Source organism: Ceratotherium simum, chromosome 3, assembly GCF_057802395.1.
Source record: "Ceratotherium simum simum isolate JZ-2026a chromosome 3, ASM5780239v1, whole genome shotgun sequence".
Classification (NCBI taxonomy): Eukaryota; Metazoa; Chordata; class Mammalia; order Perissodactyla; family Rhinocerotidae; genus Ceratotherium; species Ceratotherium simum.
In genome coordinates, this window is record NC_141902.1 from 39,217,422 (window position 1) to 39,244,077 (window position 26,656).

Here is a 26,656-nt window from a genome sequence, read left to right on the forward strand (position 1 = left end):
CTGTTCCTCAACCAAGAGCTAGTCATCACCACTCTCCTCCCCAAGGCCCAAGGTGGAGACAAAAAACAACATCCAAAAAAGAGGTGATTCAACTCCAAAATGAACTCTGTAGGCAAGTTCAGAACAGTAACTCCCAGAACAAAAGGGGATGTGACTGCCTGTTTCTGCTTAATTTGGAGCATGAATTCTGTGCTGTGGTCTCAGAAATGCCTGAGTCCAACGCCCCTAGTGATCTCTGTGCACAATGTGTATAGGACCCACGGATCCACACCAGAGGAGCCCGAGGGGTACACGGAGCAGGCTGGGGGCAGAGCCAGTCCAGCATCCAGTGCTCCTGACTTGAGTGCTTTCTGGGCTGTACCACACTCCCTCCTGGGAGTTGTCTGCCCTGTGCCTCAATACAGTCACACCTCTTTAGTTCCAGACGTTTTCACCCCAGAGAAAACTCAGGATGATCACAGATGGGGGATCTGTGGGGGCTCAAGGTGGGGACACAGAAGAACCAAATTGCCTTTTTGGAGCTGGCTGAAGTGAACCAGCACTTCTCCACTTCTCAAACATTTCTGAGTCCCTCAAGCCCACCAATTCCATGACCCTCCCAGTCACTATGAGCCGCAGGAAGAGGCACGAGAAACTAATAGGTGAAGGGGGAAACAACTGGGATTAACTAGCATTCCAGTGGCCCAGAAGAACTTGGTGATGCTAGAAATGTTCTATATCTGTGCTGTCAATACAGCAGCCACCAGCCGCATCAGCTGTGCTGGGTGCACAGATCGAGACACACATGACAGAAGTGTTACAGTAATTTTTTTTTTCTTAGTCACTAATTGGCTTGTTCCTCTCAATTCTCTGCTAAAATATTATCCTCTCGTTATTTTCATCAAATTCCACAGGAAGGGGGAAAAAAGAGACCCAAACAGGCTTGGTTTCTTACTTCATGATGTTTATTATGAGAGATCCTCATCAGTCCTCATTACAGAGCTTTCATTTCCAGCCTTCTCCACCCCTCCTCCGAGGGCAGAGAGAGGCTACGGAAGGAAGAATGGAGTTTGGAAAAATTGGGTCATTTACATATTCCAGAAGGAAGAAAAAACATATACTTCATTCTATTGCTTCAGACACATGTGCCACACAGGTAATGGGAATGGAAGATACAAACACAGCAGGCCAGGAGGGAGGGTTCGCATGGCGGGGCGAGTTTCTGCTGCACAGCGGAGGGCTGGCCTGACGATTGTACTGCTGCTCCCAGAGGAGGCTTGTCGGAGCTGGTTGTGCAAAGGACGCCCAGGGCAGCACTGCTTCTTGTGGGGGGTGTGGCCGGTTGGGACGTGGCTCTTGTGAAGGACTCCTCGCCCTCCAAAGCTGAGCAGAATCCCGATCTCTGCGAGTGATGCTGAGGGCACTCACAGACCCTCCACAGTGAGCGTGCCTGGGAGGAGCCTAGTCTATAACACAGGCCCGAAACAGCACGGTGCTGCAGTTTAAAAAATCATGGCATGTCAAGGACAGGCCACTAAAACAGTGTCAGTGTTGGGCACCGTCACCCACCCTCACTCACTACCATTAAAGACACTGGGGCAACAGGATGGCGAGCCTGCTAAACCCCAGGGAGGACAGGATGCAGGGCCACTCTCTCATGTATCCTCAGCCTGCAGTGCTAGACACTCCTGTGCACCTCCAGTGCCCTGTGGGAGGCAGGGTCCCCACACACACAAGTGCTCAACAGACTTGGCAGTGAGTTATTTCATCAACCCAGTGCTGCTCCTGCCACACCCCCGGCTGTCCCCAAGCACCTCACAAGCACGCCATCATGTCACTGTCAGCTCCTGATCTGATCATTCCCCGTGTGTTGCAGAGATCCACCCAGCACAATCGTCCAACTCCTGCCCAGAGACTGGAGAAGCACGGCCAGTCTGAGCCGTAAGGTAGTGGGTAACATGGCTGCAAAGAGAAAGGCGCCACAGCACGAAGCACTCCGCTCACAGAGATGAACCAGCCTGCCCTGGGCGGCTGCTGGGTGAACCAGAGCAGGAGCCTCTGTGGATGTCTGCCTGAGAGGTCGTACACCCAGTGCAGTCCATCCTCAGGGCTCCCTCACACTCGGCCCCGAGGGGACAGAGAGGGACGTTCTCCTAAGCTCCCAGGCATAGGGCTTACAGTCCGAGGAAGATCTATTTACAACACACCTGACAACCAATTATCAACGTATTCTTAGGACTGAGGCTTCCTCTTGCTTCTCACTTTACCTTACTTAAAATATTAGTTATTCCCAGTGTCAGGAAAATGGGAGAGAAAGCCTAGGTGGAGCAGTGAGGGGCGAGATAAGGGAAGAAAATAAATAGTGAGAAAGAAAAGGAGACTGAAAATAAAGAGACGAGTGGGGAGACCACTGGGGGACACAGGGACTGCGACTATGGGGCAGTGACTGTCATCACCAAGGGCACGAGGCCTCTGCAGTGAGAGCAGCTCTAGCACTGCTCTCCTCTCCCAGGACTCGGCCACGCTGAGGGCTCTGGAAAGTCCTGCAGGTTTCTTAATAGAAAACACTGAAGAAACAGCCCCAGAGTTACAAACACTTCAGACAGTTTCCTTATTCAGGTGACTGGTATGCAAGGCGAGACGGTGGCCTGCCCCACCTCCTCCTGTCCAACCACATATTAAATTCTCTAGAATTGCCTGCAACATAATGGTATAGAAGGTGTAACTAATCTTTTTCTATTAAAAAGCTGGCAACGCCAGACCATGAGTCTGATTAATTCAGAGATGTTCCCGGGCACAAGGTGGCCAGTAGTGTCCAAATGGGAGACACCTGGTGGTGGCAGTGGCCCCTGATTCCTAAGGCCAGTGCTCCTTCCCCTCTCTTGGATAGCCGAGCTGTCCATCTGCTGAGTCCTTGGCATGCTGGGCTCAGGTGTCAGCCGGGTTTACCTCTTTGGAACAGAAGTAGTGCACGACCACTCCGTTGGGGTATCTTGCAAAAGCACTGCAGGGAAGGAAAATGACTCAGGAGTGAGGCTGCCTCTAGGAGAGGACCACTTCTTACCTGGAAAAGGTACCTTACCCAGAGCCATCTCAGAAGCAGCCCTCCCTAACCAAAGAGCAGTCTGCCCCGAGGGTCTCTGGATTTATGTAGCCACCATCTCTGTCAAATAACCGAACAGAGGATGAGGTCCACACAGTTTGAGCACACGGGGACATTTCTTGTTAAGTCATCACTGTGAAGCTCACGGGCAGATGGGGCAGTACACCAGCCTGGCTCAGCAGTGCTCACTGAGAGCTGACGATGCTCATTGGAACAAATGTCAGGCAAATTCTAACAAAGGACAAGTTAGGTCTCTCTAAAGAAAAGGATTCTTCCAGCCATACACAAAAAAGGACAAATCACTCTCTTTCAAAGGAAAGGGAATCGACTAGAGTATATGCTTCAAAACAGAATGATACTGGCTCAGGATTTTACTCAAGTCGTGAGGTAGCAGGTTGAAAGATCTTTTTCTTCCTTCAGAGGCACATCCTTAAAAGATAAGGACTTTCTGCCCACATACAGCTCCCACATACCCACTGGCTACATCACAATTTCTAGCTGCCAGAGGGGAAGGGCTTTATGGGCAAGAAATCAAGCGCCCCATGCCATACATTTTGAGTCTTTAAATTCTCAAAGCCCACCCCTAACAGACAACATGGACTGCCCTCTGGAGGCTCAAGAACTACCAGCAGCCAGGAGAGTCAGCAGCCGCGCTTTCCTCTTCAGTTAAAGGGCAGAAATCCATCCTGAGCGTGACCCACATCAGAGCTGATGAGGCACAGCTGTGGAGGAGGCTCACCTGTTCCCAATCTTCTTCTTACACACCATGCACACCTTCTCCTCCGTGATGATGCACTTCACCTGCTGGTGTAAAATCCGCTCCTCCTGGACCTGGAGGACCAGAGAGATCGGGGGAGAGTCCCACGTCCGGCACGTAGAACAGAGGGCAGAGGCGGGCACTGTCTCCTCTCCCAGCCCACACAGATTCCTCTAAATGAAGCACTTGCAACTAAATGTCAAGCTGGTTACTGGATCAGCTGAGCGACAGTGTTAAAGGAACACAAACCTCTCCTTGTCTACAGGGAATATATGTAACCGTCTCATACTAAACAGTACAGCCCCACCCTAGAGGCTGGAAGGTTCATACCCTCAAGAACTCTGCGTGGAGAAGGTTCTTGAGCACTTGATTGAACCGTTTCTTTTGTGCATTTTCTTCCAAGACCTTTTCCAGAAAGATGCGTATATCATTAATCTGAGTGTTTGCTGGCAGAAGGTTGATGGCCTAGAGACGGGAACAGAGATGGGAACAGGGTGAGGTGGAACAGGAGTGAGGCTGAGGAAACGTCTGAGGCTACAAGAGCTCTCCAACCCCATCCCCCTTCTCTGTCCTCTCTTCCCAGTCAATGCTCCCTGCAAGCGCCCTCCGTCTCCCCGAGAAGCGCTCCTGACCTTGGTGGTATCCAGTTTGCTGTGGTGCAGCTCGAGGACCTGCAGGGCGGCCTGGAGGTTGGCTTGTGGCTCCAGCAGTTCCAGCTTGACTGGCCCCAGGCAGTGAACACTGGGTGGCGACAGGTACATCCGGAGCAGGGACAGATACACCTGTCTCATACAGGTATGAGGCACGCACATCAGGCTGGCAGCCACCCTCCCAGAACCCCCCAGCAGGACCACACCTAAAGAGGAGAGGCGTTGGTCTATAGAACAGCTTTCAGGGAGCATTTAAAGCTCATCACTTTTCACCTTTTAAAGGATTTTGGTAAAGTCAAATAGCCAACTGAAGATGTTAAAAATTAAGGACTATGTTTTTTCCCTGAGAGAAAAAATCAAATGCCTTGTATTTGTTCAGCATTATACTGTTGACAAAATGCCAACACTGCAAAATGACTTAAAAAGACCCTTGGTTTCCTTTGGTTTTGAGACCCTGTCACATTTTGGCAGGTGAGGACTAACCCAAGATGAAGTGCCACACTTCCTTCTGGTGCCAGTACCATTTCCTTCTGGTGCCAGCACTCAACATTTTGGGCTGGACAATTCTTTGTCGGGGCTGGCCTGGGCATTGCTTAGCAGTAACTCTGGCCTCTACCTCCTAGATTCCAGTAGCATCCACACCACCAGTCACGACAATCAAAAATGTCTCCAAATATTGACAAATCCATGTGCATTCTAGACAGAGCACATATGTGCACCTTATCAGAACTGTCAGCTGTTCCTTCTCAATAGGCTGACCACATAATTTATTATACAAGTCAGGACTCTTTTGAGAGTAAAGAGGCAGGGGCGCTACTAATAATCCCACAGATGACAACAGAGGTAATCCAGAACTATCCAAGCAGAGCAGGATGTATGGTCACCCTGCCTCTCCCTAAATATGGACATGCAGAGTCCATCAGTGCACTGACCCGTGCCCTGTCTTATCTTGCAATTCATACCAGTGTCACCAGTGGCCAAACCAGAGGGGGTCAGGTATGCTAAGAGGGACAGTGAAATGCACACATGCTCCCCGGGGGCCAGGGTCACTACTTACATCTTTGTTGCCATCTTTGTTTTGGTCATAATGCTTGTGGCAGTACCTGTAAGGGAGAAAGTGGTGAGACCAGGCCAGGGGGCCGTCTAGAGAAGGTCACCGATGCTGCCTGCACAAGCACCTAATGAGAGCCAAAACTAGGGGCCAAGAGGTGACTCTCACTCCCGTTGCAGAGTGGAGGCGAGGCGGCTTTCTTAGCCTCTCATGCCTCTCGTCTCTCTGGGGGACCTGCTTTTAGACCCCTTGGGAGGTGGATGTCAGGGTCAACATACTCCTCAGCCATCCGTGTATCCTTTAGGATGTGGACATAGATGAAGAGAGCTTGCTCATGCTTCCCCATGCGTCCCAGCAGGAGAGCACGTTCTTCCAATAGGCCTGCGAGGAAAAAGGAGCGCAAGTAACCATCACCACCATTATGTAAGTATGAGGCCGGGGGCTAGGCTATTAGAGAAATGGATATTGGGGCAAAATAAATTGGCAGAATATATTTTTATTACCTGGGATTTTTTCAAGGAGAAAATTACTAAAATTTAAAAAAGGGTGGAGGGGCTGGCCCGGTGGCTCAAGCAGTTAAGTGCGTGCGCTCCACTGCAGCGGCCCGGGGTTCGCCGGTTCGGATACCGGGCACGCACCGACACACCACTTGGCAAGCCATGCTGTGGCGGCATCCCATATAAAGTGGAGGAAGATGGGCACGGATGTTAGCCCACGGCCAGTCTTCCTCAGCAAAAAGAGGAGGATTGGCAGATGTTAGCTCAGGGCTGATCTTCCTGACAAAAAAAAAAAAATAAGGGTGGAGGGAGCTACTTTAGGAGGTACTTTATCCCACCTTTTTGTGATCACTTATAAACTGGGTGAGAACACTCATTCAAAAGCCAAGCACATGATAAGCACCACAACGTGCCAGGCACTTCAGCTAAGGTGAGCAAACACTTGGTGTCGGCTCTCACGGAGTCTATACATCAGACAAACGTGTCTGGCAAATTATGCCAGATTACAAATATGGCTAACAATGAACCTGGCCACAGACATGCACTGAGGTAATAAATAGGTTTCAAGCTGGCTATCAATTAACATGTGGTTGACACTCAGAAGAGACTCCTCTCAGTCACGGTACAAAAGAGAGGCTTCAGAGAGGACAGAACAGGAGCACTAGCCTGAAACATGTGGTTTTTCCCAGGCCCCCCTTTTGGAGGGTTGGGGATTGGGAAAAACGAAAGATCGGTTTTGCATTACCTTCAGCTGAAGTGGCTTCTGGCCATAAGCCAGACACTCACCATCAAAAGGAAAGTCACAGATGAGCCGGCCTGGATCATAGTAACCAGAAATTTCCAAGAACATAAGAAGCCTCCGTCGATATTCTCCTAGCTCACCCTCTTCCTCTCCGGCAGGGACTGGAGTTTTGCCTTTAAGGGAAACCAAGTTCAACATGAATGGATGCTGTTGGGCAGCAATGTGGGGTTGTCACGAAAAACGAGGGGGATGGGGTTCAGTGATGTCACCACAATGACCAGAAAAGGCCTCCATGGTTGGTTCCAGTTGGACTTTTCTTAATTTATGGTCTCCACAGGGCCCCAAAACATCAGCTTGAGGTAAAAAAAAACAAGCTGCATAGAGAAACACTCTGGTAGGCAAACTTATTTCTTATCAGCACAGCTGTCATCTTGCAGACAGATCTTCCTCCTCCCCCAGGGGTGATGCTCTGAGATGCCCAGATCCAGGTAATAGCTCCTGAGCTTCACGTCCTGGGTCACTTAGCTGCCCTGGCTCCTCTGAGGAACTTCCCACCCACCTGGGCCCATGGAGAAGGGTGAGGTCTGCTTCCCTACCCCACACACAGCACCCTTGGGTCCTAGCTTGCCTCTAAAGCCCAGGGCCACTTGGCTTTCTACAAGGACTGGTACCTGCCGGGAAGGACAGGAGATACTCCTTCATCAGACCTTGCACCTTCTCACAGTACAGCTGGATCAGGCAGTTGTGGAACCGAGAGCCCGTCTCCTCCCAAACATGGATGACGTGTTCCTGAGGCGAGACGTAGGTCTGCCTGGTACCCTCTATGCTGTGACCCAGCTCACTCACCCAATCTCCCTCACATTTTTAAGGCCCAGCAGGTCCCATCCAGACTGTCCCCTAATTAAGCTGCAAAGATTACCAAGAGATAGCTCTTCTAAAACCACCAGGAAATTTTGCAATACAACCCAGCAATGTTAGGAATTATTTTCTTGATTTCCAATCTAAGCTCCTTTATTAATTTTGTCCCATAATCCTCCAAACTCTCACATCTGCCCACAGAATTAAGATTAAATAGTTGCATTCTGGTACTTAAAACCAATTTGGTTGTCCTGTGGTCACAGTTGAGTTTGGCTGTACAAATGTGGCTTTGAAATGTTTTCCTCGAACACCATTCTCTTTTATCCCTCTGTACTTGACCTAGATTTACAAAGTAATATCAAAAAGTAACATTTCCAGCTTGGTCTACTGGGATCTCTTTCTTCAGAGCACGCTGAAGTAACCTTCTTCCTTACATTTCTACCAATCCCCAATGGACACAAACCCCAATCTAAACTGCCCAGTAACTGACCCATGTGGACCTGAATTCCGGGTTTAAAGCTTTTTAGTTCAGACCAAAAAATATCTTACCAGATAAGGAATAGCCAGACCCTTAAAATTCTCTACTAAGAAGCTGAGCACGCGATCTCGTGGTAGAGACTCCACCTCTGGGAGGTCTTCTGTAAATATCTGTTGGAAGAAACCCGAGTTCCAGCAGCAGCACTATCTGACTGCAATGCTGCCCAACACACACACACACAAGGGGAAAGTCAAGTGGACAGACTTCTGGAGTGTGGGACTTGGGAAGGGCGTACAAGAAGGCATCTGTAGCTAGTTGGTGTGTGACAGACTACGTCGCAGGTCTCCTGATGTCTGTGCAAGGCTCTTCCCACTACACTACACTGTCGTCTCATGTTTCCCATCTACTCTTTTGAAAAAGAGAAAGTGCATGAATCTTTCCTCTCTCCTCCATCCACCACTGTCCTAAGTAGGATCTGGACCAACTGTGGTACTAGAAAAATGCAAGGGACCCCTGTGACCCACCTTCAGGCCATCCTCTGGGAAGTCTCTCAGCACCCACACGGAGTAGGAAAAAATCAAATGCAGGTTTTCTGTGCCTAGAGAGAAAAGTAAGACTTGTCAGCAGCTGAAGCCCACCCTGCCCACAGAACTGGGAAGGCAGGTGCCAGGTGCCCCAGAATTTATTTTCTAGAGAAGACAGCTCTGTCCAAGTACCAGTCACTCAGGGCTGGTTGGCCCTACTGGGGCTGGCTACATACCAAGGAGTTGTCATGGTTCCACTACTGGGGGACTTTTACCCCAACTGGAGGAACAAAGTGGGGGAACACAAGGGATGGAGGGAACTGACAAGCCGGAATCAGAAATGGATTTGAATGCAATCCCTTTCAAAAGTTGGACTTACCCAGATGTTGCAGGTACTGCACAGTCCGCTCATGGCCTTTCAGAGGGGAGTTAGCTTTCTTGGACTGGTCCACCAGCACCTGCAGAGCTGGCCATGAATCCCAGGAACAAGGTCAAGAGCCTCTTCCAAGGCACATCCCCATGGAATATATATCACACCCCAGTGGGTTTCCCCTGTCAACATACAAGAGACCCTCCCAGATCAGAGAAACTCCCTCCCCTGGTCACCTTTCTCGTGGAGCCCCTTCTTCTCATACAGGATTATCAGTTCACTGTACTTGTGAGCCTTCTTCAGCACATGCTCGCTCTCTTCGATGTGACAGTGATTGTTCTCCAGGCGCAGTAAGGGGGCCACCAGGGCCACGTTCGTCTGCAGAGGAAGCAGGACTTCAGCGGAAACTCCTTCCTGGGGAGCCCTCCTTTACGTGGCCTGGGCCTGCTTCAGGCTGAAAGGCCAGGGATGTAACACAAGCAAGAGAAAGCAAACAACCCTTTTTCAGGACTACAGGTAGTGGCCTCTATAGCACTATGCTCTTTCACACAACATGTTTTAACTTTTCCTTGGTGGAGGGGAGAGGAAGGGGATATTTTCTTTGATGAAATACTGTCCCTGTTCACACTGTAGCACTAACCCAAATCTACCCAGAGAAGACCGGCCCACTGTAAGATTCTGGGTCAGTATCTTGCCTTATCCTCTTAATTCCAAGAAGCTCACAGATGTCAAACAAAGACCAGGTGGTTCCCATCATCAAAGATTTCACTCTTACTAGTGGTAGGTACCCCAAAGTGGCACTTTCCTAGTTCCTGGGAACTAGGGGTCTGTGGGTACCCGAGTGCTGGGAGAACTCACGTGGAGGTAGCACTTGAGCAGCGTGGTGTCAATGATTTGCAACAGCTTCTTCTTGGATTTGATGGTGGGAGTGCCCTCCATGAGTGGGGAGGTGCTAGACTGGTGATCAGAGTCATTCAGCTTCTTTACCAGTTGGCTTCGTTTCTGCAAAGGCCAAAAATTGGGGTTCAAGGCTGGAACTAAATCTTCTTTTATCACTTGAGTTACCAGGTAATTCCAAATACCTCCAAATCAGCTCACACCTCTCTACCTTGATCTCACATTGCATCCAATTTTTATCAGGGATCAAAACAGATGACTGCCAACTACAGAGACAATCACAATTATTTATTGAGTATTTACTACACACCACACACTATGTCAAGCACTTTATTTTATCCTATTTTAAACCTAAAATAAATGCAGGTATTATTATCCCCATTTTACAAGTGAAGAACCCAAGGCACAGATATTAGATATCTCGTAAGGGGCAAGAGGCAGGTTTCAAATTAGGGTCTGATTCCAAAGCCCATGTTCTTTTATTTTTTTTTTAAATCAACTTCATTGAGGTATAAGTTACATACAATAAAATGTACCCTTTTAAAGTATACTATTAGATGCATTTTGACAGAGATATACATGTATGTAACCACCACCCCAACTGAGGAACAGAACATTTCTATCACTCCAGAAAGTTCCCTTGTGCTCTTCCCAAAGAATCCCCCAACCTCTACCCCACTGAAATGATTTCTATCACTAGAGATTAGTTTTTACCTATTCTAGAACTTCATATAAATGGAATCATCCAGTTTGTACTATTTTGTGTCTGGCAATGCCCACGGTCTGATATGCTCTACCAGTTAACTTCACACATTCCAAATGCCAGTGGAGAAGGCCAGGGAAGAATGTGTGCTTGTCCTAATGCTTAAGACATTGGCAATAGAAGGCCTCCTTTAATGCCATAGGCTTGGGAGACAGTCTGCCCCAGGAACCTTTTTCACTTGGCACACAGGCCATGCAGTATGTAGACAGAGGCAAGTTTGTGTGCTCCCTGCAGGCTCCTAGCCACAGCTGGGTACCCCTAGAGACCAATGTCAAGGAAGTGCCAAGGCTATGCATGCCTGATCAGACCTGCAGGACACTCACTGACCCAGAAGCAGATGGCAGGAAGCCAGCTTACAATTTTCCTAGCAATACTCACTGCCTACCCAGGAGACCCCTTACAAAGGTCTGCAGAACACTTCAGGGGAAAAAATTTACTAAGTTCTCCGACTCCGAGTGGGTGCGTGGGAAATAAATAGTAACCTTCTGTGACAGCAGTTCAGGCTTAAGAGACTTTAATGGAGATATTAGTTTTAGTGTTGACTTGAAAATTTCACTTATCTGTCCATAACAGTAAATCGAACAAAATTTAAATCTAAATATTGATCCTAAAAAAAAAATGTTATAGAAGAATATTTATTGACAAGGAAGGACTTTCCCAATATATGCCTAAATTTTTTAAAAGTAAGCTATAAAACAATATATAGTTTGATATCCATTTGCAATAAATAAAAAACCAAAAACAAATTCACAAATAACATATAAAAGTCTGGAAGGACAACACTAAAATGTTAGTTACGTTTCTCTAGGTGGTAGAGTTATAGGTGATTTGTAATTTTGCTTTATACTTTTCTGCATTTTCCAAGTTTCCTGCATAAAGCAGGTATTTTTTCCAAAAGAACATATGCTCCAAAAAAGTTTGTTTTAAAAAATTTATTTTTTTCTATCAACTAAAATTTACTCTTTTTAGTTCCTGTAATAGCTTACTATGAATTGACCAGGAATTGAGTGTGTTTCCTGGTATCAAGATTTGGCAAAAGACAGCTCAATGGCACTGCTGAGCAGGGAGATGAAGCAGAAAGGAATGTGCCCACCCAGACTTCTAGAGCATTCTCTAGAATGCCTGTTGCATGACAGAAGGCCCTTAATTCCCTGCCATAGAGAAGCAGGTACTGGGGCTCCCAGCTAAACTCTTGCATACCTCTCTCTATTATACCCACCTGTGTTAGGTAGTCAATCAGAGCTAAGTGAGCCTTCTCCAGTTCAGCCCCGGAGAGCACTGGCAGCGGGTTAGGATACTGCAGCTGCTTCCTGTAGTCGGTGGGCAGCAGGTCTGGGTACAGGCCCATGACGTGGGTAGGATCTACATGGAAGGTAAACATGATTCCGCTACACCTTTCTTTACACTCCACTTTTCCTTCTCATCCTCCAGGGCCCAGCTCACCTCCCCCCTCCCTTCCTCCTGGGCAGACCTCCTCACTTATTTCTCCATGCTCCTGGAGACCTTTTTCACACTTATCCCAATGTATTACTTAGCAGTTTTACATGCAAGCTCTTTGTGGACATATAACATGTCATTTATCCCTGAAGCCCAGGGCCGAAGGCAGAGCTGGTACTGACAATGCTTATCTGACTAGCCTGTGGAGAAATATGTTCTCTGAGTCCAGGATTATGCCACACGTTGAATCAATCCCCAGTATAACACAGACATGTAATTAACAATGGAATCACATCCCGTATGCAGATCAACTCTGCTCTAGCCACATGGATCCGGCTGTTCCCTGAACATACCAGGCATTCTTCCAATCTCACCGCACCTGCGCTGGCTGTTCCCTCTGCCTGGATGCTACACCCCAGATGTCTGTATGGCTCATTAAATCACCTCCTTTGGACCGTAACTGAAATGTCTCCTTCTCAGAGACTCCTTCCCTAGCCATTTTATCTTAAATTGCAATCCTAACTCCTATCTTCAGTACTCTATCCCTTTTCCCCTGCTTTAGTTTTCTTAGTACTTATCATTTCCCAACATTATAATTTTGCTTATTTATTTTGTTGTCTGCCCCCTCCCCATCAGAATATAAGCCCACTGCTTAGCACCTAGAATAGTCTTCAGCACATGGTAGAAGCCTGATGAAACTTTCGATGAGTAAAAGAATAAATGAGTAAATAATGAATATAGTGGTATTTGAACCAATTCAACAGTCCAAGGCTCAATTTCAAGATCTAAATATGAGTCTCAAGAAATATAAGAACTATCTCACTCACGCTCTTGCCATTCCACACCATCACACTCGACCACCAAGACCCCACAATCCAGGGCCTCGAGGCAGTGAGTCTTCTCATCAAGCCCTCCTGTGAAGACCTGTAGCACACACCTTTCTACTTGGCATTACAGCTTTTTATGTGTCAGTTGTAGGTTGCCACAAGGAAATAACTCTAAAATAGTGGTTCTTAAACATTTTTAGGATCTTAGAGAATTTGATGAAAGGTACTGATCCTCTCTCCATAAAAACCCACATATGAACAAAATTTTACATCAAGACTAGGATGGTTCACAGACTTGCTAACGTCCACTCACAGGCCCTATGTCCTCACTGGGAGAAGACAGAGCTTCTTCCTGACTCACAAGGGGTAGAAATATGACACCCTTATGAGGGGGCCTATCTGTGGGACACAGGACAGGGAGGGGCAGGGAAGCAAACCTGGGCCCAGTCCATCCTGCATTAGGAGGCCAAGAGGACATGGCCTGGTAGTACGATATTCCAGCCACTTGAGTTCTCTGCAGTTCTCTGCAGCAGGCCTCCCTCTGGCTCAGAAGACACACGCCTCCACAAGACTTCCTTTTACTCCAGCTCTGTGCCCCGAAGAAGTCTTCTGACTTGGGACCCCAGGTACACTCTGTTCTGCTACAACCCAAGTTTCTTGAACATGAATTAGCTCATGCATAGTTGGTAAGGGGGGAATGATGTCTGTATGAGGCAAAAGTTGTGTTGGTTTATATGTGATTTTCCCCAGCTTGTTAATGTTTTGAAATGAGCAGGGGCAAACTTTCTCACAACTAAAGAGAAAGGCTTAACTGTGCAGGGAGACCTGAAGAAAAGAACTGGAAATCCTACAGAAGAGTCCTCTTTTGTGCAAGTCATGGCTAGTTAGAAGCTTCAGAAACCACTAGACTTTCTATTAAATTAAGCCATCTGGAAAAGCTGAGAGTAAAAAATGAAGCAAAGATGTTTCCTCCGTCTTAATTTTTTGGGGGGGTCTCATAAAGAAGTCTATACCCAGGATTAGATTTTTCGCTTGGATGAAACTAGTTTCTATCAGAAGCAAATGTTCTCAAAGATCTGTATCTCAAATGAGAAAGCACAGCCTCAGGGTTTAAGACTGCAAAGGACTATCATGCTGGGTAACAACACCAGTAGGAATTTAATTGTAGTAGGATTGTTAACTGTTTTTATTAGTGCTTCACTTAGCAAGTTGCCTAAGTTTTCAGTGGTCTGCTCCAACCTTATTTTTCCCATAAATTTCCCATAAACATATTTTTCCTGTTATTTTTTTGTGAGTATTTTTATAGAATATAAAGTTTTGCAGGTCCACATTCAAGGCATTGTAGCAAAAATGCCTGCACCTCAATATACATTTAAAAAGTGCCCTGGGTGCCATGTATGAATATTCTGGCCACTGGAAAGGGATCTAGCTTCCCTACTATAAATAAATAAAGGGATATTCTGTTAACATATTGGTCTCATGCGATTCTGGTCAGGGTCAGCCTGTCACCAGTAGTCTGATGATCTCTGGAGGTACTCAGAATATCTACTTCTGGACCTGAGGACCAGACCTTAGACTGAGGTCAGTCAACAGAGGTGCTGCCTGAAAGGTCCAGTCAATAGCCGGCTGCCCCCAAGACAACATCGCCATTGGCACACATCTCCTTCTGCCACTGGTAAAGGTCTACTGTGCCTTAGCTTCCCTCTGAGACTGCTCTTTGAAAGCAGAATTCCTGTCTGATTACTGTTGCTTGGTGCACAGGAGAGTGCACTGCACTCGCTAAGAGCTCAGTATATGTTTGTGGAATGAATAAACTGAAAGGTAGCAGCTTCATTAGGATTGATTTTAAAGCTTTAGGATTGGGGTTCAAGTATGTGGTACATGGAAAAAGGGTCCAGTTACTATGGCAGTTCTTGCTTATTAGTCCAGTGTCTTTCCAAAGAGCTGTGACACACTGAAAATAAATGTGCCCCAAATGAGTTCATTCAGAGGAAGGATGGTAGATATTTATCAATTTCAGGCTGCCCAGCTTCATCCCCCTTCTTAACAGCAACCTATTTCCTTTTGGTGAGCTCCCTCTTCCACACTATGTGTAGTCTCGGTGGGAGAATAACTGTAGGCACCTACACTGCTTCAGAAGCAGAGGGCAGCCACAACCTCTTTTTCCACCTCTGGTACAATCAGAGGAAGTGAGAACATGGCCTAATCAAGGCCAATCAGATCCCCTTGATCTTGAAAAAGTGATGCAAGGATGACAAGCAGTGTGGCACACACCAACACATACCCCATCCTACGTGCTTCTTTTATGTAACATTGATACTCCTCCATCAAGAGATGGGGTCTGTGTTCCCTTGCCTTGAACTTGGAGGGCCCTTGTAAATCAACAGAATAGGGCAGAAGGGACCATCATAAAAGGGACTGAGGCTTCCACCCAGGTCTCCTGGATTGCTCCCTCTGGGAAAAGCTAGACACTCTGCATGAGGACATTCAGGCAGCCCTGTGGAGAGACCCACTCGAACAAGAACTGAGGCCCCCAGCCCACAACCAGCACCACCTTGTCAGCTATGAGCATGAGCCACCTTGGGAAGTGGATCCTCTAGCCCAGTCAAGACTTCAAACGAAGGCAGCCCAGCCAACATACAACTGCAACCACATGAGAGACCCCAAGCAAGAACTGCCCAGCTGAGCCCTTCTCAAATTCCTACCAACAGATACCCAGAGAGATAACAGATGATTTGTTATTTTAAGCCACTAAGTTTTCAGATGATTTGTTACATAGCATTAGATAGCTAATACAAGCTTGTAGGGGGCAATTTTTATTGAGGATGCAACAGGGGAGGTGGCAGCAGTGACAGTTAAGGAAGTGGCTGTGCCAGTGGAGGACTGCCCAGCCTCTTCTGTCTGCAAAGGGATTACTGTCTGGCTTCCTGTTTCCTGCTGGGAGATCCTCCAGAGCTCCCTTGGTTCCCATAATTCCTGAGCCTCGTCCTCCATTAATTTTGTGGGCTCCTCTACCTGCCACTCCCCTAATATTCCAATAAACTATGCTTAATTTATCCAGATCAGCTTACATTATCCAGAATTGCTCTCCATTGCTCACAACCAAGAACCTTAAATGATATAGGGAGCTACCACAGTTCATTACTGGCCAAGGTTGATGGAAGGTGGAAAAAATACAAAGCAAAGAAGAGGAGAAAAGAGAAGATAAATAATATGATACAGAGTCAAACCAAGTATATATAGATTGATCCTAACTAGCAAAAATGGAATATACAGAAATGAAAAATTTAATAATGATAATAACAACAAACACTGACGGCATTTATTAAGTAGCACATACTGTTCTAAGCACTTTACATAATCTTCACAGCAACACCATGAGGTAAGTAGTATTATTCGCCCTATTTTGCAGAGGAGAATATGGAAGCACAAAGAGGTCCAGTGGCCTTGCCTGAGGTTGGGCACTCTGACTCCAGAGTAGCTGCCCCTCAACACGATGCTCTAGTGTCTAGAGTTTTTAGGACACTGAGAACAGGAAGGGCTTCGCAGCACTGCCCTATGTGGCTCTCAAAAATGACCTACTGTCTAATCCTACTAAGCTCAGGTTAAGGACTCTCATCTAGAACAGCAGTCAATAAATACTAGATGATCAAACACACTATGTTGACTTGAATGACTTTCTGTTACTTTTCACTAACGGCAAGGGCCAATCATCCTGGGAAATTGGAAGTCTGTATTTATAGGTGAGACCAGATTCACAAGATTAGGACTATAAATATGTAACCCCCATGGCCACCCACAAGATCCTGTTAGGTCTGAGGATCAATTTAGATGAGTGTAAACCATCCCCACTCTCAGAAGTCTGGTATCAATTCTCCCCGTCCTTTCCAGTTTCCCCTCCCTCCATCAGTTCCTTATCCCAAGGCACACCCACTTTTACCTGTGCCAAGCTTAGCAAAGACCTGCATGGACTCATCAAAACGCTTCTGGCAGAAGAGGTTGAAGGCATACAAGTTCTTGATGTGATGGATCTGTTGCTGCTTTTCACTGTCAGAATCATCTTTCATTTCCTAATAAGAGGGTAGACTAGGTAAGAGCTCATCACTCAACAGATACTGATTCAGTGTGCAGAAGATATCAGACAACAGCCTAGCAGGGACATATGCCAAAGTGTACACGACAGCCACAGGGCACCTGCCCTCACAGACTGCCCCTACAGTCTAACCCTAAGACTGATAAGTAACTACGTGATTAAAATACAATAGGGTTTCTACAAAATACCTGACCAGTATTTCTGCAAACTGTCAAGATCATGAAAAACAAGGAAAGACTAAGAAAGATCCTAGTGTCACAGATCAGAGGACACTAAGGATACATGACAACTAAATACAATGTGATTTCTGGATTTGAACGTGGAACATAAAAAAGGACATTAACGGGAAAACTGGTGCAACCTGAATAAAGTCTAAAGTTTAGTTTAAAAACGGAAAAATCAAAACCAAAAAAAAAATCAGGGTGAGTGATGACAGAAGCACGTGGGAGGGGTACTCAATTTAGTCTGAGCGGTGGGTCCAGGAAGGATTCCAGGAGGAATGTAAACTGAGACATAATGGATGAGCTGGAGTTAGCCGGGCGAGGCTGGGCAGGTGGCAGATGGGAGGGGAGGAGGAGAGTGTGTTCCCGGCAAGGAGGACAGCACATGAGCAAGGCCCTAAAATGACAGAGAGAGAACACGGCGTGCTCAGGAGTGGAAGACATTTAACACAGCTGGCACAGCTGGGCAAGGTCCTGTTCACAGTAAAAGCTAAATCAATGTAGCTGTTTATTATCTGTTTCTTCCTTCTAACCTTTTTTCCCCCTTATCTCCCTTTTATCCAATCTTTACTACATTTAATTTCTTCCTTCAAAATGTCTCTCAGTATTTTCCCTTCCTTTCCTATTGCCATCACCCTGGCCTGAGCTCTCCTGCTTGGTGCGTTAAGGGCTTTTAAACCTGGCGCGGCCGCCTTATCTAGCTTATTCCCAGACATTCAAGCCACACCTGCTCCAGTCAGGATGGGCTCCAAACGTCCTGGAAATACTTGATTCCACACTTGTTTTCACTTCTTTAACTTCCTCAGGCTCTTCACGCCCCCCATTTCCTGCTCCTGATCTTACTTTCAAGGGTCCTTATCCTTAGAGGGTCCAACCTTAGGATACCTTTTCCATGCCACACGGAACTGTCTCTTTGCTAGCATTTTGCTCCATGTTTTGCCAATACCAAAGTTTGGAGTGTAATTGCCCTCTGCAAGTTTTATGTATGTTCTTTCATTTATTGAAATAAAATATAGGTTCCTCTAGAGCTAGGATGATGTCAACCAATGTTCTTTAGTCATAGGGCAGAACACTTACTAAGTACAAGCCTAGAAAAGAGAAGGACAAATGGAAACCCACTTCCATCTTCTCTACCGAAGATTAAACAGACAAGCTGCAGCAGGAAGACCACTGAAAAGACCCAAGATCTTCCTGTTAAGAAAAACAGACACTAAAAGAGCTAACTACTGCATGATACCCTTTTTATAAAGTTCAAAAACTAAATATATTATTCAAGCACACATATATATGTAAAAGATTAAACAAAACAAATTTTAAAGGGCGTGAAAAACACAAAATTTAGGATAACGGCTGTGTCTAGAGGGATGGCAGAGGGATGGGATGGGGAGGAACATAGAGGTTATTATACGTTATCTTTCTTGGGTAAGATGGTAGGTTCATGGGTATTCATTATTTTAAAAATGAAAATGAGAGCCAGCCCTGATGGCCTAGTGGTTCAAGTTTGGCGCTTTCACCACGTCAGCAGCCTGGGTTCGGTTCTCGGGTGCGGAACCACACCACCTCTCTGTCAGTAGCCATGCTGTGGTGGCGGCTCACATAGGAGAACTAGAAGGACTTAACAACTAGAATATACAACTATGTACTGGGGCTTTTGGGAGGGGAAAAAAAAAAAAAGAGGAAGATTGGTAGCTCAGGGTGACTCTTCCCCAACAAAAAAAAAAGAAAAGAAAAGAATATAGGGCAACACATGAGTGGGAAAAAAAGGAATAGTAAGATGCTGAAAATTAATGCCCCAGGAAACAAATAATCTTTATGGAATATTAAATACATCTAACTATTAAGACTGGATTTTTGTTTTAAATCCAGAACTTACACATCCAAAATAAATGTTGCTCTTCAAAAGTATCCACCATATATAACTATAAACATATGAATTCCAAAATTTGTGACCACTGCTTTCCTTTCGGAAATAATTTACAAGATACTCTAGACATTAAGTTTTCCTACTATTATCCTCATAAAAATCTCTTTTCTTTTACCAAATCAACATTGTCCAATGTAATGACTAGGTTAGGCTCAGAATGACTTTTGGTTGTTTCTTAAAATTGAATCCACCCTCTACTGATGACAATAATCACCACTGAGGATGTTTAAAAGGGCAAGACAAGCCTCGGAAGTCAGTCTCAAGAAGTGTGTTGGCAATGGGAGCATCACCGCAACAAGAGCATGCTCACTACTTTGCTGTGAACATCATGCCATGCACACACTCAAGGAGAGGGACGGTCGAACATAAGAGCACGGCCCTGTTGAATGCAGCAACTTGAGGTGGTTTCAGAACATGTAAAGATGGCCTGCTTATCCAAGCACACGAGTCTACTGCTGAAAGAGATTTTGAGAGGCCCTCCAGTTGTTGTGTCAGTCAGACTGCAGGCTTACATTTATGATTGCTACTTTAATGTTTGTAATTGTCTTTAATTTTTCAAGGCCATGCCATAGCTATTAAATTATTTTATTCTCCTATTAATTCTATGAGGTACTATTACAATTGGCATTCATTCTACATCTGACAGTTAAGCAAACTGAAAAAGTGAAATCACTTAGCATTACGTAGATATTTCATGGCGGAGTAAGACCGTGAATCCAAGCCCCCTGACTTTCAGCTCTGTGCTTATTCCACCAGTCCAAACTAAACATGAACATTTAAACCCAAATCACCTGCTTCAGATAATAATGAGGAAGGCAGACTCACACTCGTATCTCAGAAATAAGTCTTACCGCGAGCTGCAGAGCCAATTCAAACTGCTTGTCTTGGAGGAGCTGTTGGATTTGGGTTGCCATAGGGACAGGAATGAGTCTCCAGACAAAATGATTGCTGGCCACATAGATAATGTTTGATCTGGAGGCAGGAGTAACAATATCAGCAAAAAACACAGGTTTTATGATGACATAGGTGACTTTAAAGCTTTGGAATAATACAGCAGCTACAGTAAAGAAAGAAATTCCTTACCCTCCCGAGGTAATGAAACGGGGCCTTTGCAATTCAATGCTCTGGACCAGAAGCCTTGGCTCAAATGTTCGGATCTCCACATATCGAGGCAACACTGCAATGATGTAGGGAGGCTGGTGCTCTGTGCAAGAGAAAATACCTTGAGTTGTCGTTCTGGTCTAAGGCTTTAGGTTTATGGACTGTTTCAGTTGCCCATTTCTAAGCTGTATTTAAATGGGATCTCCAAAAAGTCCACTAGTCAAACATGAAGCCAGGATCCTACAATGTCATATACAAAGAAAAACAATTGTTTGCCTGAGTGATGCTAAGAGAAATCTCTTGCACAAAAAGGATGCAAGTAGCTTTGCTGAGAGTGAACTGGTCCTGCTCCTACCATTTCCCCCAAAGAACTGGGTGAGAGCCTCACTTGCTCCTCTCTCATCAGTCACAAGGCGAGGCCAGACAGAAGCCCACTGTAGCCGCCCCAACAACTCATCAGTGGGACAACAAGGTTACATAGCCTCTTCTTTCATTCTCTTAAGAAGGCCAAGAGGAAGGCAACTTCTTTTTTCCCTAAAATTATGCTAAAGAAAGAGTTCCGTGTTTCGGGCCAATGTTGTTTCCCCTTGAGATTTTCACAGGGAAAAGATGCAAAACTCCCCTTGATGCTTAATGATTCACAGAGAAGGCAGTTGGACAGCATTCTCAGTGTAGCTGTTTTCTACCACTTATATGAGGTATCTAGAATGTCAAATTCACAGAAAGAGAAAGTAGAATGATGGCTGCCAAGGGCTAGGGGAAGAGGGAAATGGGTTCTGGTTTAATGGGTATGAAGTTTCAGTTTTGCAAGATGATAAAGTTCTGAAATCTGTTGCACCATAATGGGAATATACATAACACCACTGAACTGTACACTTAAAAATAGTTAAGATGATAGATTTTACGTTGTGTTTTTTACAATTAAAAATAAAATTAAAAAATAAAAAAATTTAGTAAAAAATGAACCACTAGATGGCATAATTATCATATAGAAATTTAACCTCAAAGAATATATCCCTAAGAATAGTTTTTTAGTATGGCTAACTTGCTGTGAATTTATTTTCCTCATTATCTACTTTCTGATAAAAAGTTTTTCATTTTATATTTGAAATTTATCTCTAAATGAATAGAACAATAAAATTTCAAAGCCAGAAAGGAACTCAGAAATGAGGAACCTGAGGCCTAAGTAATATTTCCATCAATTTGAATGCTTTTTTTATTATGCTGATATTTTTCATCTTACTGAAAAATAAAATTAAAAAGCATGTTCTTTTGTATTGGATTTTTTTCTTTTCTTCTTATGCTAGCCTCATTTTTAAAAGCTCATCCAATTTTCTTTAGTGTTCATTTGTATAAGTATGTAAAACTTCTCTCTCTTTTTTTTAATCTGGCCCACTTTAATAAGGCCTAATTTAATAAAAAAGGTAATCTACAATAGAAACCCTTTCAGGTGTCATATCTTATCATTTGTTCAGTCTCCCCAACTCTCTCACAACAGAGATGGTCTGGATCTCTTTGTATCTTGAAAACTTGGCATAGAATAAATGGCTGACAATGACAGTGATTCATCTAATCAGCAAGCATCTACTAAGAGGCTATGACATTTCAGGCACTATTCAAAGTGGATCAAGACGTGAGCCCAGAGCTCACGGAGCTCCAATGCGAGCAGAAGAGACAGACAACTCACAGCATCTGTGGGACAGTGTGGATGCCATGACAGAGAAACCTGAAAGGGCTATGGAAGCACCAAGGGGGAAGTGACTAATTCTGCCTGTGGGTCAGAGAAGACTTCATAGAGGAAGTGCCGCTGAACAAGGCCTTGTCACATGAGCAGGATACTGTTAAAGGCAACAGCACGGATGATAGCACAGTTAGGGGGAGTCCAAATGACCAATGCCAAGGTGAAGTGGTAAAGATGAGAATGGGAAAATAAATGAAGTTTAAAATGCATACCATTCTAAGAAGTTTAGTCTTTCTCCCGTCAGATGATGCTTCTCCTACCCTATCTAGAAAGACTGTCCTCTTCCTCAGTATGTTAAAGGCACAGAAACGTTTTTGAGAAACACTGTTGCAGGCAATGGGTGCTAACAGGTTTTAAAACAAGAACTCTCACACTGGCACATCAGAAACATGCCCCAAGCTTATTATACACATCTTCATCGAATCTACCAAGGTTCCTCTTCTGAGGGAAAACAAGGGCCCCTAGGACATCATGAAGCTTCTCATGAAGCTCTTAGCCCCTCAAATGTGTTAATATACATAATCTTGGACCTTATAAAATGCTATCCTTTTGATTTATGTTCCTTCTGGTCTATTAATCTCTAACCACTACCAGAATAACCACCCTAGAACATGAAATTTTTATCAAACATCCTACCATTTAGGAATCGACTGGCCTCTCAGACCTTCACATGGGCCCCAACAACTGGCCCTATCCTTACTCCTGCACTACCCGGACCACCTGTTTTAGCCAGGTCAGTCTCTGTAACACCCTCTCACAAATCAGCATGTCTTCTGCATTTCTGCTCATTTTTCAAACTATTCTTTCTGGCTAGAATGAAAGGGAATTTTTCTTCAAGCCAGATCCTAAATTCACTGCCTGGTCTAGCCCAATCTTACCCATGTAATAAAACTTCTTCCCGACTACTGAACAATGAACTTGTCCCTTCTGAACTACTCAGTCTCAATTCATCCAATTTAACACCTGAAGTAGTGCCTTGTTTTGTCTCTTTATCCAAAATGTAATCCGTTTCTCCAGAGCTAGAGTCCTTAAAGACAGCATGTCTGTACACCCCACTCCACAGCAGTAACTATTATTAAAATGCTCACTCTTCTGACCAAAATGTGCTTCCAGGCAACACCACTACAGAGAGCTGGGAGCCTGAGGCAGGTGCAGAGCAGAAACACCTACTGTGGAGGCAAGAGACCGACACCTAAAGGCAGTCTGCACCTCTAAACTACAAAACCACAACAGCAATAACCACCGCATCAAAAACCCTTCGATATTGAGTTACATGTATTACAGGAATAAATAAGGAATTTCCACTAATTTCCAGATGTAGTCTATTTTGCAAAGGACACAATAAAACCATTAAAAAGAAGGTAAAAGAAAAGGAACTAAGAAGTAAAAATAGCAGTAGACAATCACTTCCTAAAATGCATAATTCTCTTTACATTTTTCCCCCCAGGCCAAAACCCAGCTTCCTACAAAAACCAGAATATCTCATTTTTAATGACCCTCAGACACTTTTCTACTTAGAAGAAGGGGAACTGAGAGTGAATGACACTGTGAAGAGCAGTCTGCTAAAGCTATGAATGGGATTCCACTCTGCAAGGGTGGCACACAACCCCAGCCCAAAGTGGGAAACAGCAGCTGTGGTGGTCTCACCCATTGCCACTGGTATGTCTGTCCAGTTGAGGGCACATTTCTGTGTGCAGATCCCCTCCTCATTGAGCACCACGGTGAGATCATCCTGACCCACAGCCACTTTTCCATCTGCCAGAGGTGCAACTAAAGGCTCCAGCTGTTTTCCTGTTGGGAAGAGCTCTTTGATGGACCCCTTTCCATCCACCTACAGGAAGACACAAAGTGAGTCATCCAGCATTCTCCAGCCAGAGGCACGAATTCGGCCTGAAAAAATCCAGATAAAACTCAAAACTTACAGAAGCCAGTAACATTTCTTGTTTGGCATAAGGAAATATTATAGTTTGTTATGACAGATTTTGTCATCACAACGTAGAACCAGTTCTCTTTCTCTCTAACATAGAGACAAGCATCTCGCCTGGCAACTAACAATGTCAAGTGCTGGCCAGGATGCAGACCAACAGAACTCTCATACACTGCTGGTAAGGATGCCAAATGGTACGACCATTTTGTTTGTTATCTTTATAATGATAAGTTAAATATACACTTACCAGACGACCCAGCAATCCCATTCTTAGGCATTTGCCCAAGAGAAATGAAAAACTTAAGTTCACACAGAAACCAGTGTGCAAATGTTTATAGCAGCTTTGTTCATAATAGATAAAAATTGAAAACAACTTTGTCCTTCAACTGATGAATGAAAAATAAACTAGTACATCCATACCATGGAATACCACTCAGCCATAAAAAAAAAATATATTGACACACAACAACACAGATGGATGTGAAATGCATTAAGCTAAGTGAAGAAGCCAGACTCAAAAGGCTACATACTTTACGATTCTATTTATATGACATTCTGGAAAAGGCAGAACTATAAGAGACAAAGAGATCAGTAGTTACTAGACGTTGGTATGTAGGAGGGGTTGATTCAAAGGGGCAGCATAAGGGAACTTTTTTGGGTGATGGAACTGTTCTGAATCTTGATTGTGGTGGTGGTTACACAACTCTAGGCATTTGCCAAAACTCAGAACTGTACATCAAAAACAATGAATTTTACTGTATGTAAATAAATGAATAATTTTTGAATAGTCTGGTCCCAAAGCAAGATTTCCCATCCTCAAAAGACTCTACCCTCAAGAAGGTGATGGCAGCATCCAAGGTAGTCAGAGGAATGACAGCCTTACTCCAACTCTGGCTCAGTTCCCAACCCCTCAGAGACTGCTTTCAGCACCTATTCAGTCAGGTGCACAACAGTGACTCACTTATAAGTTTGCAACTCTGATGCTGATAAAAATTAGGATATTCCAACAATAAAAATATGAAACAAATATATTAACTAGATAAACAATGAAGAGCTAACACAGTGGGGGGTAGGGAAGTGAGGAGGTGGAAAGAAAGGCTTCTAGAATTGCCAAGTCTGGATTGAGAGAGGGGTATAAAGCTAAGAAATTTAGATTATTCTATTAAATGAATGGTATATCAACCTTTTCTACATACAGTATGCATAGTGGAGGAAAAAAGCCAATGTTGTGGATATTTACTGCTTATGTTAAGGGAAAAAGCATGTTATAAAACAATGTGTATAACATGATATTTTTGTAAACAGGGTGGAACCCCATAGACCAAAAGGTTAACAGTGATTATTTCTGAGCAGGGGGATTATGGATGATTTTGTACTTCCTTTATTTTCCTTATCTATATTTTCTTATTTTCTATAATAAACACATGTGGCTCTGGGGAAAAAAACAGTGAAAATAATTTTAAAAACAAATATACTAAAGATTTTGGGGCGGAAACTCAAAGTCTTAAAAATACTTAAGTTAATGTTAAAATTAGTTTGTAATTCCTGAGCACTGAGGCTTCAAGATAGCAGTCCATGATAATGCTGCTGGACAGAGGCAAGCAGACCGAATTATCTATCCCAATAATTAGATACACAATGCGGATAATTCACTATGTAGAGAACTGAGAGTTGACTCTGCCTGGCTTAAGATACACAGACATCTTATTTGTGGAAGATGTTGAGAACATGAAAAATAAAAAACATACAAACATAAACTCTGTTATGCCAAAAACTCTACTTGACCTGTAGTTCAGAAGCACATAATCATCTCTTCCAAGTAAACTCAAAATCATCCTCCCTGAGGTAAACTGATGATATTTGCAAAATAATAAGTTTTACCCTTATTAGGTAGTAGTCTCTCTTGAAACCCACACAGATAGAATTTTCACACCATGCCATGGACTTGGGCACATCTGGTACACTGAAGTCTCCCTGAGCAACGAAGGCGAGAGTTCAAAGGGAAAGATGTTAAAAGAAAAAAATCATGACCTTCCTGTTATTCCACCCCCATTCTGCAAAATCCCCCTCACCCTTATCTGAATACAATTCTATAAGCACAAGGACAGGAAACCACCCATAATAAAAATATAAGTCACCCATGAACTGGACAAGGTACATTTGGAAAAGGTGAAAAGCCACTTTGAAATAAACCAATCTGTCTAGAAGTTATAGAACTGTATTACCCCTGCCTCTGAAGACCAAGAGACTTTGACAAGTGGGCATGAATAAGCTCTCACGTACTCAAAGCAGAGCATTCATCTGGAGAGAACTCCAAGACTGAAACCCTGACCTTCACTAGAACTGAAGAGGAAGTCTTTCGAGCTGTAGGTCAACCACAGCAGCACCTCCTACCCAACCCATGGACCAGGCAACAGTGGACTTCACCTGCAATTCATGAAATTCCCTGTCCTTCCAGAAATAGAGCTGCAGCTTCTTTTTCACAGCCACACACATCCTCAACACCTCCTCACCAGTCTCTGTGTGCTGGAAAGAGACACCCAGAGTAAATGAGGATGCACACATAATGACTTCATAACAAAATGACAACTAAATTAGAGATTTTCTACCTTGAAATGGCTACTAATCTGAAAATCTTCTGTAATACAAAGACACTAAGCCAGACAAGCTGACCCTAAAAACACCATTCTCTAAGATGTACTCAGAAACAACAGGC

General features: G+C 44.5%; 1 protein-coding gene across 1 annotated transcript in view; it reads right to left on the reverse strand.

The window, feature by feature from the left end:
* Positions 1 to 904: 904 nt before the first annotated feature.
* VPS39 (VPS39 subunit of HOPS complex) overlaps positions 905 to 26,656 on the reverse strand; it is a 41,196-nt gene continuing 15,444 nt past the window's right edge. Inside the window, exons 6-25 of the mRNA XM_004421457.3 lie at positions 26,368 to 26,466; positions 25,822 to 25,914; positions 23,661 to 23,844; positions 20,255 to 20,375; positions 20,023 to 20,143; positions 16,874 to 17,003; positions 11,889 to 12,031; positions 9,868 to 10,011; positions 9,246 to 9,387; positions 9,019 to 9,105; positions 8,640 to 8,713; positions 8,187 to 8,285; positions 7,451 to 7,568; positions 6,824 to 6,952; positions 5,819 to 5,921; positions 5,547 to 5,592; positions 4,472 to 4,621; positions 4,170 to 4,304; positions 3,822 to 3,913; positions 905 to 2,983 (exon numbers count right to left, since the gene is read on the reverse strand). Coding sequence (XP_004421514.1) covers positions 2,908 to 2,983; positions 3,822 to 3,913; positions 4,170 to 4,304; positions 4,472 to 4,621; positions 5,547 to 5,592; positions 5,819 to 5,921; positions 6,824 to 6,952; positions 7,451 to 7,568; positions 8,187 to 8,285; positions 8,640 to 8,713; positions 9,019 to 9,105; positions 9,246 to 9,387; positions 9,868 to 10,011; positions 11,889 to 12,031; positions 16,874 to 17,003; positions 20,023 to 20,143; positions 20,255 to 20,375; positions 23,661 to 23,844; positions 25,822 to 25,914; positions 26,368 to 26,466 — 2,286 coding nt within the window. The 3' untranslated portion in view covers positions 905 to 2,907. The remainder of the gene's footprint in view (positions 2,984 to 3,821; positions 3,914 to 4,169; positions 4,305 to 4,471; positions 4,622 to 5,546; positions 5,593 to 5,818; positions 5,922 to 6,823; positions 6,953 to 7,450; positions 7,569 to 8,186; positions 8,286 to 8,639; positions 8,714 to 9,018; positions 9,106 to 9,245; positions 9,388 to 9,867; positions 10,012 to 11,888; positions 12,032 to 16,873; positions 17,004 to 20,022; positions 20,144 to 20,254; positions 20,376 to 23,660; positions 23,845 to 25,821; positions 25,915 to 26,367; positions 26,467 to 26,656) is intronic.